Source organism: Crocuta crocuta, unplaced genomic scaffold (assembly GCF_008692635.1).
Source record: "Crocuta crocuta isolate KB4526 unplaced genomic scaffold, BGI_CrCroc_1.0 scaffold156, whole genome shotgun sequence".
Lineage (NCBI taxonomy): Eukaryota > Metazoa > Chordata > Mammalia > Carnivora > Hyaenidae > Crocuta > Crocuta crocuta.
This window is the reverse complement of record NW_027531308.1, coordinates 1,655,590-1,672,720: the sequence shown is the minus strand read 5'-3', so window position 1 is coordinate 1,672,720 and position 17,131 is coordinate 1,655,590. Positions and strand designations below refer to the sequence as shown.

The window sequence follows — 17,131 nt, the reverse complement described above, 5'->3', positions numbered from 1 at the left end:
ATTACAGCACAGAGCCATGCTGGACACACCTTTATCTATACCAACCATACACAAAAATCCTGGATTGAAAAAAAAGTCTAAATATATGTAGGTGTGTATTTGCTAAAGCATAGATATTGTTAAAGTTTAGGTTAGGGAAATCTTTAAAACCATCACCAACAACAAATCCAGAAAAGACAGGACTATGACTATGTAAAACATAAAATTTCCCATAATGAAGAATGACAGAAGGGAAATAACGTGGCAAACTGGAGACTAAGCCTGCAGTACATACACGAGTCAAAAGACTAATTCCCTTACTATATGAAAAGCTCCTTCAAATGAGTAAGAATAAAGACTAAGACCCAATTTACAAAAGGGAAAAGAAAAACAGAAAGGGAGTCACAAAAGGTAAAATGAAAAGATGTCCAGCCATGTTAGTATCAGAGAAATACAAATTAAAAACCATACTAGGCATTTTTAACATCAGGTTAGCATAAATTAAACAAATATTGGGGAAATGTGAATAATAGACATTCTTGTTTTAGTTTAATATTAATTGATTCAATATTTTAAGAGGGCAATTCTGCCATATCTACCAGTGGTTAAAAGGGGCCAGGACTGTAACAGCAATTCTGCCTCTCTCCGATCTGAGTACTTATAGGGATGCACAACAGAGATGCAGACAATGCGTTCATGATTGTTGTACAACAGTGAAAGATTCTAAGTAATAAAAGGATCAATAAGGGAATAGTTCAATAAGTTACAGTTACTATTTTATTGACTACTCTGCAGCCATTAAAAAAAATGAGGTAGAATAAAAATGTTCTTTATGTACTGTCATGGAAAGATCTTACTTTTCTTTAATAAAAACAACCATGTGATAGCAAGTTTGCAAGATACAAAGTTGAATACAAGGTCAAAGGCAGAGGAGAGAGAGAGAGAAAAAGATTCTAACAAAAAGTCAGAAAATAGATTTTTAAAAAACATGCTCAACTGCATCAAAAATTTTAGAATACATAAGGAATAATTTGAGTTTAAAGGAAATGGTATAAAAACCTCTACAAATAAAACTATAACACAGAGAAATTAGAGAAGACAGTATTCAAGTTAGTATTTTAGTATGGAAAGATAGGTTTATGGAATTAAAAACTTAGTATTGTCAAGATGTCAGTGTAATTAAAATCATATCAAGCTTGATAAAAATTATTAAAGCATACGGAAATACAAAGAGCTGAGAATAACCAAGGTCAGAGTACACATTAGCAGTTCATGAGTTATTACAAATTTATACTCATTAATAACACAGTGTTAAACTGTTACAGGTTAGATAAGCTTAGAGAATAGTGGAGCAGAATAGAAAGTTGGTACAGTCAGGGGAAGGTGGGTTTTTGAGGAAAACATTCAGGATAATTTGAGTAGGGGAAAAACGAACTTGACCCCCCTTCAACTCATAAAACAAAAATCAATTCCCAGAATATTGTAGGTCTAAATGACAACTGAAGACACTAATGTCTTTTTAAGATAACTTAAGAGAGTATTTTCATGATGGGGTCAGGGAAAGGTTACTTTAAGAAGGTTCAAGGGGCACCTGGGTGGCTCACTCAGCTGAGCGTCCAACTTCAGCTCAGGCCATGATCTCACGGCTCGCAAGTTCGAGCCCCGCAGTAGGCTCTGTGCTGACAGCTCAGAGCCTGAAGCCTGCTTCAGATTTGTGTTCTCCTTCTCTCTCTGCCCCTCCCATGCTCACACTCTGTCAAAAATGAATAAATGTTTTAAAAAAAAAAAGATTAAAAAGCTCAAAATGCTCTAACCATAAGGAAAAGATTGTACTATAACTGAGAATTTCTGTTCATCAAAAGTCTGCACTAAGAGAGAGGAAATATAGGGGTGCCTGGGTGGCTCAGTCAGTTAAGGGTCAGACTCCTGGTTTCAGCTCAAGTCATGAGCATGAGTTCGAGCCCCGCATCTGACAGCACAAAGCCTGCCTGGGATTCTGGCTCTCTCCCTCTCATAATAAATAAATAAGCTTTACCAAAAAGAGAAAGGAAAGATAACCCAAAAAGTGAAAGAAAACACTTCCAACACAGTTAACCAAAGGGCTCACGTGCAGCACACCGAACTTCTTTACAACATAAGACAACTTATTAAAGTTGGACATGGGACTTGAACAGTAAACTTAAATATCCATCCAATGGCCAATAGGCATATCAAAGAATGCTTGCTCAGGAAACACAAATTAAAACCAGAATGGCTTAAATTAGAAAGACCAACACCACTAAATGCTGGCAAAGTTATGAAGTAACCAGAACTGTAACGTACTGGTGTTAGAGTGTAAATGGTTACCATCATGAAAACGAACAGAATTCTGAACATAATATTGGAAAGCTTTAAAAATGAAAAATCCAATCAAAAAGGAAAATTGCGGAGAATAAAGTAATATAAATGTAGAACAGGACCTATTGTTAGTCAATAAGTAAGGTTATATGGAAATGATTGAGTATAGGGTTAAAGAATGTTTTGTGAATTAATTTTGAGGCAAAAGATAATGCTCAACTTTAAGTGTACAGTTTGATTAGTTTTGACAAGTGAACCCCAAGGTTCAACCTCACAATAAGATCTGTGCCCTCAAAATGTTCCCGCACACTCCTGTGCAGTCAACTCCACTCTAGCCATACACAACCACTGATACGGTTTTTATGACTAGTGGTTAGTTGTGCTTACTCTAGAAAACCTGACAAATAGAAACATATGTTATGATGTCCTATCAGGCTACTTTTGCTCAGCTTAGAAGATTAATCCATGCTATTGAGTGTATCAGTGGTTATCGCCAAGAAGTATCCTGTTACTTATTACTACACACTACATATTATTTACTACATATTACATACTACAATTTGTTTACTCTTTCACCTGATGATTGACATTTGGGTTTGTTCCATGGCTGCATTTGTACAAGGAAAAAAGTGTTACCATCACTTTGGAAAACTGTTGGTATCATCTACCAACATGAAATACAGACATACCCTATGACCAACAGGTCCACTCCTGAATATATGCTCAAGAGAAATTGTTACTATGTGCACCAAAGGACATATACATCAAAGTTTCCAGCAACATATTCCTCCCATCCAAGTACTAACCAGGCCCGACCCTGCTTAGCTTCCGAGATCAGACGAGATCGGGCGCGTTCAGGGTGGTATGGCCGTAGACTCCAGCAACATATTCCTAACAGCCCAAACCTGGGGACACCACAAGTCGTCCATCATCATTAGAATAAATTGTGATATATTCATACAATGAAGTACTATAAGGCAATGAAAATAACTCAATTACAGGTACACACAACATGTTTGGTTCTCCAAAGGGCAATATGGAAGGAAAGAAGCCAGACACAAATCAGTCTGTTTATATAAAGGTCAAAAGCAGGTGAAATGCATCAATAGTGTTAGAAGTCAGGATCAAGATTTCTTTTGAAGAAGAGTGAATTGTGGTTACCAGAAGGGGGACAAGTTGGAGGCTTCTGATTTGCATGTTCTCTTCGTTACAACTCAGAGCTATACACTTAAAATTTGACTTTTCCATATATATGTTATACTATAATAAAAATTGGCTTTAAAAAAGTCAATTCAGTGGCATGATAATAATCTTAATTTATCTTTACAATAGTTATTTACAATTATCATCGTCCTCACTTTTATTCATGAGGGTATGAACTCTGGTGATAGCTACTACAGAACAGAGCCAAGCTTCATGCTCAAGTTCACATGATGTGGAACCTCATGAAACCAGCAAAGGTTGATTCCAAACGTAGAAATGTCCTCAAGATTTTCCTCCTTAGTTTCTGTCTTGAGACCTTTTTCTTTCCTCATTGTACATTCTCACTCTCCTTTCCACAGTCTCCCTTTATCTGGAGGGAGATGCTCTAGAGTTTAGACATGGAAACCTTGTGTTTAGTTATTTCTCAACAATAATTTGTTCTGCAGAGGAGGAAAATTTTTCCAGTTTCATAGCTGCATTCTAGGAAGAAGTGAGAGCTCTGTCTTTGCTGAGCTAGTTGATGGCTATAAACCCACTAAATGGGGACAAGAGGAAGGAAACAAGAGGGGCTGCAGACGACAAGGTGTGGTGGCAGATGCAGGGGAGGATGCTGAGGGAGGATGTAGAGTGGCTACTTGGTGGAGGAGCCAGAGAAAGAACCCTCAGCAAGCTGCAAACAGATGGAGATTTGAGAAAGAGAAGAAAAATGGGGCCACCAAGACAGGTGGTTTTTGTTTTGTTTCTTAACATTTATTTATTATTTAGCGTGTGTGCACACACTTGCACAAAAGCAGGGGAGGGGCAGAGGGAGAGGGAGAGAGAATCTTAAGCTTTACACCCAGCAGAGATCCAATTATGGTCAGGATCTCATGAACTGTGAGATCATGACCTGAGCCGAAATCAAGAGTCAGACACTTAACTGACTGAGTCACCTGGGCGCTCCTGGATAGGTTTTTAAGGAAGAAGGAAAATAATTGGCAGGAGGGATTTGTAAAGATGTGGTATAGGATATGGTACAGATTTTATTCTCATCTTCCTAAAAGAAGCTTCAAAGTAGATTTGAGAGCTCAGTTTATTTCTCTAGGATACAAAAAAACTACTGAAATATACAACCATTAAAATAAAAATGTTCAAATATCTCTTACAATCAAATACAGGCATACACAAATAGCGGTCCAAAAATGAGCTCTACCTGAACTTTACAAGAATCTGCAAACCAGAGCCTTTTTTTTTTTTGAGAAGCAGTTTTTGCTTTAAATGCTTCAGTGAACCTTTGATAGCATTAAAAATACCATTAAAACTTCCCATTTTAAACATTTGGGAAATCAAAAAGGCAACATCAAATGATCTAGTTAATTTTTGCAGCTATGAGCGGATATGGCATTCCTATGATCTCCTTTATTATTCTGACTGACTCACTAAAGGTCCCATTTTTTTTTTGTAATCAGAGTAATTCTTAAATGTTCCTTGTCCCCATGTGTTTTCCTTGCTGTATCTTTACATGTCAGTATATCGGCAGGAAAAAAAAAATATCTATCACTCTCCATACCCTCCCTGACTCGAAGCAGCCATTCTCTTCCCATTGTAATTCCAGATTTTGTTAATTATGTGTATCTTTCAGGAAGTCATAACTTCTTTGGCTCCCATATGTAAAATGAATATGATGAACTAAATGATTTCTAAAATGTTTGCAGCTCTAAGTTTTTAACAGCCTCAAATTTCAGGTCCTATATTTTAATCTCTTGCCTCTACTTCCCTGAGCCAGACCTGTACTGATATTTCTTGGAACACAACAGGAGATTCCCAAGTCATTGGTCTGCATTTTGGGATTTCCTCTGCTACACGTCAAGCTTTAGCTCTCACTTGTATTGGAAAAGTCCATCTCCCTCTCTACAGCACCCATCTATGAAGCAAGTGGAAACCTAACACACATTCAGATCACCTCTCATTTCCCAGTACACCCTATTTCTACAGTCACAAAATGCAAGACTTTCCTGCTTTTTAGTCTGTACAGCTTCCAATTTCTGCGCTATCACAACTCCATGCATGTGATGATGACACGTGACAAAGGCCTACAAAATACACAATGAACAAACCTATTGCCTAGATTGTGAAAGAAGATACTTGGGATGATTTATCTAGATACAGGGCACTAAAGGAAAATCTACTCATACCTAATGCAGCCTGTTAGCTATGAATGGAGAAGTTTAAAGTACAGTAGGCCAATAAAATATTCAAAGATATTTATAGCTCTTCCTTGCTGGTGAGGCACGGATGTCTGACTCACCAGGAAGGGTAGCCAACAGCTCTATCCTTTATAACCAAGGGAACCCACGTTAGAAACAAACCAGAAGGTAGGCGGAGCATTGTTGAGGAATGGGTTATTTCCCTATCTGCACCAACATACTCTATAGAGGGACGCTCCTGAGCTACTCTGAGGTTCTGAGTGGTTTGAGTAAGCCCCCAGAAATGCCACATGCACTGACAGCTTGCTCGCTCACAACAACCACAACACTGTGCTAGGTCCTCATTTCTTCAAAAGTCATGGTGCTCACTCTCCACAGGGCCATCCATATGCCATCCCCCACCCTCAGGCTGGGTCTGAGATGCAGCCAGAGAAAAGCCCTCTTCCAGATGCATATTGGAAGAGAAACCAAGAAAGCACAGGTCATTTTGTTTCACAAAACACAAATGCTTTTCTTTGTATTTTCTCCTTCCGTGGGTAATCAAGTCACTGCCAGTTTCCCAAATAGCACCATTTTAATGTACAATGCGCTTTTGATGTAAAACCCACAAACATTAACTTCATTTCTTTTCAGGATGCTGAGGCACACACTATGATAATAGTTTTTTTTAATTTCTTGATAAGTAATTAGATATTTCAGGCCATCCTTCATAACCTAAAACAGCAGAGAAGCAGGAAAGGAAGCCCAGCTCTGGCTGTATGGAAGGGGAGAGGGAGGAGGGGGCAAGTCCAGGGATGGTTGTGGGGGAGGGGCAGGAGAGGCTGAAATGTTATGCAAAATTCACTGCAGTGTCTTCTTCCATAGCTTTCAACCTTCGTTAGATTTTTCAAAGAGGCTCAGAATATTTAGAATCATTAACCAGAGTAAAACAGAGGGAAGTTTCCCCTGGTATCAGTCATTAGTCAGTCCAAATTGTGGCTTTGATTCAGTCTAACCTTGCCTTCAGAGCTGGGGTGACTTAAGCCACTAGATTCTTAGGAATGCGTTTGACTTAGAAAATATGAATCACAAGATATAAATTAATGTCATTTTTTAAAAAATATATGCCTTGGAATATATTTAGAAAACATTCAGGCATTGTTTTGTTTTTTTTTTAAACGGAGTCAAAAAAGAAAATTTGAATCGTTTTATATGTTCCTAAATAGAAACATTAAGCATTTTCAAGATCTCAGTTCTCTTTTTTTTTAATGTTTTATTTATTTCTGGGAGAGGGAGAGGGAGAGGGAGAGACAGCGTGAGCAGGGGAGGGTCAGAAAGAGAGGGAGATACAGAATCCGAAACAGGCTCCAGGCTCTGAGCTGGCAGTCAGTACACAGCCCGATGCGGGGCTCGAACCCACAAACCGTGAGATCATGACCTGAGCCGAAGTTGGACGCTTAACCAACTGAGCCACCCTGGCACCCCAAGACCTCAATTCTCATTTATACCTTCATATTAATCATACATTAATGCAACTCCCAGCAAAAATCCCAAATTGATCCTTTTAAAACAAAGGTAAAATGCAGTTTTCTGGAAGAAAGCAAGCCAAAACATGATCTTAAATACTGAAAAAAAATTCATAAGAACTTGCACAGAGCCTAAGATGTAGTTTAATGCTGAAATCACTAAGATACCAATACAAAATACAAACACAAGGACAACAGAAAACCCCAAACAGTCCCAAACTTCACAAAGTCACTACAGGAGCCTACTGTAAAATTAGCAACTTAGGGGGACAAAAGTGGTCTTAGATCTCTACCTCAAGCTATGCACCAGAAAGAATTTTTGAGATGGAAAGACATGAAAAGAAGAAAGGAAAAGTCAAGAAAAATATCACTTAAGAAATTTGAAAATAGAGATGATCTGAGTNCAAAGTCACTACAGGAGCCTACTGTAAAATTAGCAACTTAGGGGGACAAAAGTGGTCTTAGATCTCTACCTCAAGCTATACACCAGAAAGAATTTTTGAGATGGAAAGACATGAAAAGAAGAAAGGAAAAGTCAAGAAAAATATGACTTAAGAAATTTGAAAATAGAGATCTGAGCCAGGAGAGGTGTTTTCCGGTTTGTTTTAACTAGGCTTCATGCCCAACATGGAGCCCTGCACAGGGCTTGAATTCACGACCCTGAGATGGAGACCTCAGCTGAGATTAAGAGTCAGATGCTCAACCAATTGGGGCACCCATGTGCCCCAAAGAAAAGTCTTCTTCAGCCAAAAAAGCTATATAATGAAAATAGACACAAATATTTAAAATGTCTTCACACCAGACACAAGTAAAATTAAAAGCGTATGATAAAGACAGAAACTTGTTTTCAGCGTTTTAGAAGTATTGTTTTTATACTAAATATAAGAAATTAGCATGGCAATTAATATACACCAGAAACATTAAGGCATATACTCTTACATTTAACAATTCTATCACAAGGAATCTATCCCAATTAAATGTTTACAAACAACAATATTTACAGAATTGTTATTTTTAATGTAACTTATAATACCTTGAAATCTCAATCTCTATAAGCATTGTTAAGATGTAGTCAATAAAAAAAATACAGGCACACTTTCAAGACTGAAAGCAGCCTATACAAGATGATCAAAACGTTTTTAAGTATTCAACTCACATAGGCCCATCAGAATTCAAAACACTGGCAATGGTTTCTCTGTGAAACAGAATTAGAGATGCTTTGTTTTTTTGATTTGTTTTGGTTTTTATTTTGCTTTGTGATATTTCTGGTTATTTCCAAAATATACGATTTTATTTTGTAATATAGAGAAACATTTAACACTTAGAGATTTTCTAAGATCAATAAACAAAGTCTCTACAGAAAGGCAAAGAAGGTATTCAGAGAACAAGGCTCTGAATGATGGCAGTTACATTTTCTATGAACTAATTAAAGAATAAGACTGAATCCTCCCACAGGACCAAAAAAAAAAAAAAACCAACAACAACAATAAAAAACCCAAAACCAAAACTAAAAAAAAGCCCCACAGGACTTTTTCTTCATGCCATTGTATTAGAACCCCGTATGGTCAAGCCATAATGGAGATAAATGCATGTCAATTCTCCACGCAGACTGAGGAGACTTACATTCTTCTCTAACCTGGAGTCCGCCAAGAGTTTAACTTTACAGGATAACTTGTCTTTGCCACTCCAGGTCCACGTTTCCCACTCTGGTGCCCTACCCTGAGCCCTGTTGTCCTAAAGGAATGGCATAAAATGGCTCCCAGTCCTCTGACTTGTCTTTGGATTTGGCCATTGGGAGTGATAGTGGGAGACAAGGCAAAGAACAAAGCCTATTTATTTCCCCACATCCTTCCCTGTCCAGTCACCATGGACTGGCTGCATCCCTCTACTGAGGGCCACAGCTCCTGTCGGGTAGCCCTCACTACACGGCCCTCAGCCTCCCTCTGAAGTTCTCTGGGTTTCCTCAGTAGCTTCTCTTACCCTTGCCCCTTCAAATCTAAGGCTTTAAAAACTTCTCACTATTGGGAGCGCCAAATGCTGCTCCAGCTCTTAGTGACTTTTCTAAACTCTGCCCATGCCTTTATAAAAAAGACTTTCTAACAAACTCTCAATCAAATCATTCAGTTTGTTAGTCACATGATTCTTTTTTTTTTTTTAAGTTTTTATTATTTTTGAGAGAGATAGAGATAGCACAAGCCGGGGAGGGGCAGAGAGAAGGAGAGGAGAGGGAGAGAATCCATCAGGCTCTGTGCTGACAGTGCAGAGCCTGATGAAGGGCTTGAACCCACAAAGCTGGGAGATCATGACCTAAGCTGAAACCAAGAGTGGGATGCTTAACCAATTGAGCCATCCAGGTGCCCTAAGTTGGTCAACTGATTCTTGACAGAACCCTGGTTGATATAGTAATATACGGAATTATCAAAAGGAAAAAAAAAAAAAAAGCCAAAAAATAAGAAATGTCACAAAGCGAAAACTAACCTAACATGGTTTAGAAAATTTTTCTTCATATTTGAGAAAAAAGATGTTTAACCCTATGTTAATTCTATGATTCAATGATTCTATGATATCAAGATCCTTGTGCTTTCCAGGTTTTATTTAAGTCCCTGGGCAAGTTACTGGAGCGCCTGGGTGGCTCAGTCGGTTAAGCATCTGACTCAATCTCAGCTCAGGTCATGATCTCACGGTTTGTGGGTTCGAGCCCTGCATCAGGCTCTGTGCTGATGGTGCAGAGACTGCTTGGGATTCTGTCTCTCATTCTCTCTGACCAGTCCCCACATCTGTCTGTCTCCCTCTCTCCCTCTCTCTCAAAATAAGTAAATAAACATAAAAACATTAAAAAAAAAAAAAGACTGGGCAAGTTACTAACCTTATGTAACTTCAGCATGTACCAAACAGTATATTAGAAGGGAAACAGCAGAGAACATTGGTTGTCTATTTTTCATGAGACAAATTGCTTTTGCCACATTAAATATAAAGGTAGACATTTTTCTTAGGCACCTCTTATAGGTTTCACAACACACCTTTTCACTTTGCTGTGACTGAGCTTTACTTTGTCTCAAGCTTCAAAAGCTAATCAAGTTTACTGCATCCAGATGTTTCTGGTCTTGCAGCACAGTAAAGTGGCACAGAATCAACACGAGTTGATTAACTNTTCAAAAGCTAATCAAGTTTACTGCATCCAGATGTTTCTGGTCTTGCAGTGCAGCACAGTAAAGTTGCACAGAATCAACACGAGTTGATTAACCATTTAAGGATGTGAGGAGCCTGCTGAAAGAGATCCCTAAAAACAAACCCCAAAACACACACAAATGAAAATAAANAGACATTTTTCTTAGGCACCTCTTATAGGTTTCACAACACACCTTTTCACTTTGCTGTGACTGAGCTTTACTTTGTCTCAAGCTTCAAAAGCTAATCAAGTTTACTGCATCCAGATGTTTCTGGTCTTGCAGTGCAGCACAGTAAAGTTGCACAGAATCAACACGAGTTGATTAACCATTTAAGGATGTGAGGAGCCTGCTGAAAGAGATCCCTAAAAACAAACAAACCCCAAAACACACACAAATGAAAATAAAAAACAAAAACACAAAACCAAGATCTTCCCACAAAGCTTGTTTCAACAGCAAACTCTCCCATACCCAAAAAAAGAAAGACAATTTTGAGAAGAACATGGGGTCTGTTGGTGGGATTGTCCTAATCTCAATTTCCAGGAACAGGGAGGGAAATGCTCTTTCCACTCCAAGCTGGTGTGCGGCATCCCAAACACAAAGCAGGACTGCATAGACAATGACGTAAGAGAGCACAGCACACAAGATGGCAGAAAGCAACGGGCTCTTATTTGAGCAGAGCAATTCAGGCCTAGTGAGTTAACACCGGGGCCTCTCGCTGACCGAAAGAGATCAACTCCAGCACCTGTAGCAAGTCCCCGGCACGATGGCTCTGATGGGTGCTGGTGATTCTCTTAGCTGGCACATCACCAAAGTTCCAAGAGCTCAAACAGTGGTAGTGGAAGAGCCCTGATGGTGGGCACAGTGTTATCAGGATGGTACTGGAGGCTCTGGTGGGCTTTAGCTGCCAAGGAAGGTAGTGACAGTATCATTAACTATAAATGACGCTGATGGCTTTGCAAGTGGCAGAAAGCCTCTTAGCAGTCGGCACCAGCCAACCCCCTAGGACTAAGAGGACTCCAGAAGCCATAAAGGGACAGGTTCTCTGATATTAGCTTTCTTTTTATACTGGAACAAAAGGTAAGTTTATAGTAATTAGGTGACCTCTTAAGACCTTGGGGGAAAAATAATCACTGAATGATAAACTCTGTATAAAGGAAAATCCAAGTAGTAGCAAGTCTGAAGTGGCTGAGGGCAGCACATGGACAATGTGGGACTCAGGATGAAAAACTGTTTCTTTCCCAGCTCTGCCAAGGCCCAGGCCTAAATGTTCACAGAACTTCAACAACACACTTGAAATAGGAATGCCAGAGTTTTATACATCCAAGGATAAATAAAGAGCACGGAAGATGTAAAAGCTTAAGACTTCAAACACCTTGACACATCTAGAATCTAATCTGTTTCTGTGTCTCTGTGGAGTGGCAAATTTTGTTTCCCTTAAGGCACGGAAACCAATGGAAGTAACATAAAATGCTTTAAACAATACACCAAATGCTTGTAAGACTCCAGTTTTATCTGTTGAACAACAATTTAAGAAAATCATAAGGAAAATGCTAACTTCTTTAAAATTAGAAATAAATTATAAGGCAACCCTATGCTTACATCAAGTAATGGAGTAAATAATAGGTAACAGCAGAAATTTTATCTTCTTTAATACACACTGAATGGACATCAGCAGAATAAGGAGCACCCAGAAGCCTCTCAGAAAGCAAAGCACCAGACCTGGGAGCATGGGGAGTAAGCACTGCCATGCGTGGGAAGTGGCTGGGGACTTGGGAGACCTTCTTTGGACAACACCCAGCCCTCTCGGTCACTGCGCTGTTTCAGCTCATCCAGCAGCACTACCATTATGGGTCCTTCCCGCCCTCACCTCATCCAAGACCTTAGAAAGCTCTGAGAATATATTTCATGACAAGCAAAGACTGGGAAAGCCACTGATGAGGTCAACTAGAGTGTTCCTCTGACTTTCTGGAAATGGACTAAGCAATCTCTGTAGAGGTAAAATGCCCCCAAATATGATTTGAAGTGGGTTTAAAAAAACCATGTATGACATTTAGTTACTTCTCTATTCAGCAAGTGCTCATCATTACAAGGAAGACTGCCACAATATATTTAGATCACCAATATGAACTAGGAATCAGAATTCCCAGTGTTATGGTTTCCCATGAAAGCAAACATTAGCACTTTTCATTGTTCAAACTGTGCCAGATCATGAGAAAGAACCTGGTAGGTGGTTCAATTATTGCAACCGCCAACACTCCAACTCTGGAAAAAAAAAATCAACTGTAGGCAGGAAGACTGGAACAGCTGTATATATATATATTTTTTTTTTTTCACTTAGGCAATGACATTTTCATTCTGTAAGTCAGGCACTACAGGAAAAAAAAATGCGAGGGGAGTAGTTGAGGTCTTGCGAGAGTCACAAGTTTGCAATTGTGCAAATGGAGACTAAAAGCCATCAGGTTGTAGAAGTGAAGGTTCATTTGCCAACTCAAAATGCAACTATATTCTCAGTCACTAAAGTAATTTATGATTCTGCAGAAAGCCCACATATTACTAAACCACCCCAAATTTGATCCATTCATATTTATCAGTGAATAGGAAGAGAAGCATTTTTCTATAAACAGACTAATCTTCACATGCATACATACTTGAAGACAACCAGCAAAATATAAGCCTACATGAATAATCCTCAAATATCACAAAGAAAACAAAGAGCTTTCATCCAAGATACATAAACACATATATTCAGTTAAGATACGCCATCTTCTACTTCTTGGCCCCCCCCACCCCCACGCCGTGAACCTTTCAGTTAGAGTAAAAATATCTAAATGCCCACTTCATTTCAACATATTCAAGCAAAGCTCCTGGGAAGGTTTCCAGAGAGTTAGATTGCTTTAAAATTGGCCATGCCTTAAATAAAGCTTTGTTTAACAAAAGTGAAAGAGTAACTGATACAGTCTCTGTACATTCACTCCACACAAGGTCCCTGTGGCCCAAAAGCATTCTTAACGACAAACAACAAATCAGTTTGCAACTTTGGAGAATCATACTCTGCCTCTTCCAGCAACCCCGCCAGCTCACAGCAGTATGAGGAATACCACCTGCTCTCCGAGGAATGTGTAATCTACCTGCTCGGTTAGTTTCCCAAAGGTGCTACTACTTTTACACACCTGCCCACTGTCATTGATTCATTGCATTCACCTTTCATCTCTGAGAGATTCATTAATGATAACTGTGCAAAGGTTCCCTTTAACAGCACAACCCAAAAGAAAAGACTTCAACCTTACATTTTACAGGGAAACAAAAACTCAAATTCTGGGAGGATTGAAGCAGCACTAAAAGCCACTGTAGCAAAGCATTCAGTCCTGGGTACCTGCCTTCTCTTCCCATTACCTGCTTCGGTGTACTTCAATCCCACTTTTTCTTCTGTGTCTTTTGTCTTTGGGGGTGGCCAGACAGCTTGGAGTCTGCCCGGAGTCCTATCGTCCTGCTCAGTGGGGCTGTGGTCAGGCTGTCGAAAAGTGGGGAAAGAAAAGAATAAGTTAAATGAAATGTGGCCAATGCCAATCAATCCCTGAAAACATGCTAACTCTAACTCTAAAATTAATTGTGATGGCCCATTGCACATTGCACTCATTCACTGTAATTGAAACTTCTCACTGCAGAATGACCCTTTTCCCTTTTCCAGAAAAGTAATGTGATCAGTGTGAGGGAGAGGGGGTGAAAAATCAAACACACACACACACACACACACACACTCAAGGCCATGTGTGATACAACCATTAATAGATGATGTTTATCATACCACCACTATTTAAAAGGAAATCACAAACTTTGAGCTGAAGATACAGATACAAATGTACTATCATCAGGTACATTAATGGGAATGTTTATAGATAAATCCCAAACATCTTAGCTGTAGGTCAAGACACATCTCTCTAAAAACCACACATTGCTGATTTCAATTTGTTTTCCTTTCCTTTCAATAAATGAGATGGCCTTCACATTCAAACCATGTTTATAGGGGTTGAGTTTTACAACTAGGAGAATGCTATATTGTGTTTAGTTTTTAACTACATCCTAAGAATGTTTCCAAAGATTTTTAAATTCTTAACTTCTTAACTAATCAAGTATGTAAGACGGGATGATAATTGTATGCTGAATTAACATGAAAAGTCTATTCATGGCTCTCGTGAACCTTTAAGATAGACTAGACAGGTGTTTGTTAGTCTTTATAAATTACCTGAATTTTAATAGTAGCAGCCTTCACTAATTAGGTGGTTACCGGGTGCTAACTTGATTTAATCTTCACAACTGCCCTGAAAGGTGAAGGTTATTCCCTTCATTCTGCAGATGAGAGGATGGAGGCTCAGAGGGAACCCAGGTCAGTCAGTCAGGAAACGGCAGAGTTAGAATTAAAACCAGGTCACAACCTAACCCTAGAGATCAGGATGCCTTTTAACCAACACGGGGACATTTTAATCCTATCACAAACACCTATTTTTGCCAAATGGCAGACTTTCAAAGTTAAAATATAGTTTTTGTGGAGGTATAATTAGGTGATGAGGAAATCTGAGCTATAACTCCCTACTGCATTGCTGCCTCATGCTGCCTAATTTTTCTAAGAACATCTACTGTTAATATTTAAACTCAGAGTGACAGTTTCCCTTTCCTACCCACACATCTTTATGTATATCCCTTTTATGAGACACTCCAGAAAAATATAAGGAAGACAGAAAATGCCAGTTTCACTCTTACAAGGATGATTTGATCATAATGCTCTTTCACCTAGAAGAGACTCAGTAACAATAGGTAACTGGGACTCAGTTTGACAGGAAACCTGAAAAACACAGCACTGCATCTTAGGACAAAACACAAAAGCCAGTTCTACATACGCTTTTGGACTCAGAGGGGCCATCCCCTGGCCTTGACCTGGATCGTTCAAACACAGCTCTCAGGGACTCCTTCTCATGCTTCATCTTGCGCTTGAGAGCTTCCAGCTCCGAGGTGTCAGCTGTGGTCCCCTTTTTGGGGGGACGAACAAATATGGCTTTAAAGGCCTCGAGGGCGGTCTCTGGAGACTTTGGCTTGACCTCTCCACCCTGGGTTTGGGCTCCGCTAGGGCCACTCTGGCTCTCCTGCGCAGCTCCGCAGCCCATCTCTTCCTTTCTGGGCTGCTCAGGGTCTCCAGTCCTCACTTCTGCTTTGGGCATGTCAAGGATGAACAGCTGAGAAAGCTGCTCCAGAAGAGTGGGAGTGGTCTTCGGGTCAGCTGTCTTCTCCCCAGTCTTCCCCGTCTGAGGCCCCGCGTGCGCCAAGGACTTCTGAACAGGCTGCGTCAATTTGAGCAAAGCCAGGTCTCCATCCTTTGGTTTAATTTCAGTGATGGTCTTCCCTCCCTCGCCCGTAGCCCCTTTCTTCAACACGCGAAGCCCACTAAAAAAGGCTGGCAGCTGGAATGACTTCTCTCCAGGGACTTCTTTTTTAGACGCGACATTCTCAGCAACACCAACAACCAAGTTCTGGTCTGTTACCGCGGGTGGGGCTTGGGAACTCTCTTCTCCAGCTTGCCCTTGCACGGGGCTGTGCTCTATCTGAAGGCCACCACTGCTACTTAGCTCCGACGGAGTCCTTTGAGAACCTTCTGCACAGAGCTCTGCATCATCCTTTTCCCCAGTGATACGGTTTTCCCCACAATCACGTGGCTTCTCTTTGGGCTCCTGAGATGGCTCAGATACAACACTGGGGGACTGTGGGCGACTGGTGTTGCTTCCCTCTTCTGGCGGCTGGCCACCATCATCAGAGTCAGAATCGCTGGTGGTGTTCACAAGAGTCCCACGAACCAAAATGACATCGTCTCTGTTCACACTCTGAGGAGCGAGCGGAAGAAGCTCTTGACCGGGGGGAGAAATCCCTGCGTCTACTCTGCTCTGATCTCCCTCGGACTCCGTCCCCACGTCTGCTGCCTTGCCATCATCTCCCAGGTCAGGTGGGGCCTGCGCCTCTGCCTCCTGCTGACGGGAGCCACTGCTGGCATCGTCCAGCTGAGGTACTGGATCCAGGACCAGACTGTGGAACGCCTTCAGGACCGCGTCTTCCTCTTCAGGCTTCGCAGATTCGAACTTACTTGTAAACCCAAACAGAGTCTTCATGGAGAACTTGCTCAGGATTGACTGAGCCACTTCAGGTCTGGCTTCAGGTTTTTCTGGTTCTGAGACATCATCACTGCCATTCGGAGAGTCTCCAACGTCCTCCATGCCTTGGCAACGTCCTCGGTGCAAGTTCTGACTTTTGTCACTTGCCCTACCCGCTCAGCTTATCCACACCATGGGTTCTGAACTTCCAGGACAGCGGGAGCCACAGGACCCGGCAGCCTGGCTCCGCCCCAGAGCAAGCACACTTGGTCTCTTTCAGGTCACTTGCTGTGCCCTCCTTCCGGTGTGAGCGAGGATGGTGCGCCCAGGGCCAGCAGTGAGAAGTCCGCAGAGCTTAATGGCCAGACGCAGCCCAGGCTGCGCACCTTACTCTACACGGGCTGGGGAGGCTGCTCCGCTGGGACTTCCGTATTTATTCCCGAGGACAAAAGGGGTTTTGTCGGAGGGAAAGTCAGTCGGCCCCCGGTCATCCCGGCCCAGGACTTCAGTGTGAGCTCCGCCCCAGTGCCTGCCTGCAGTTCTCCCGATAGCTTTCAACTTCCTCATTGGTGAGCAAGGGAGGCTCCCGAATGTGCTGAGCTGGCGAGCAGATCCTG

At 40.9% G+C, this 17,131-nt stretch overlaps 1 protein-coding gene and 1 pseudogene across 1 annotated transcript in view; both read right to left on the bottom strand.

Annotated features, from left to right (window-relative positions):
- The window catches only part of FMN1 (formin 1), a 286,938-nt gene extending 270,301 nt beyond the window's left edge, over positions 1-16,637 (bottom strand). Inside the window, 2 exon segments of the mRNA XM_077771645.1 lie at positions 13,774-13,891; positions 15,276-16,637. Coding sequence (XP_077627771.1) covers positions 13,774-13,891; positions 15,276-16,637 — 1,480 coding nt within the window.
- On the bottom strand, positions 3,085-3,192 carry LOC144237964 (5S ribosomal RNA; annotated as a pseudogene).
- Positions 16,638-17,131: the final 494 nt, after the last annotated feature.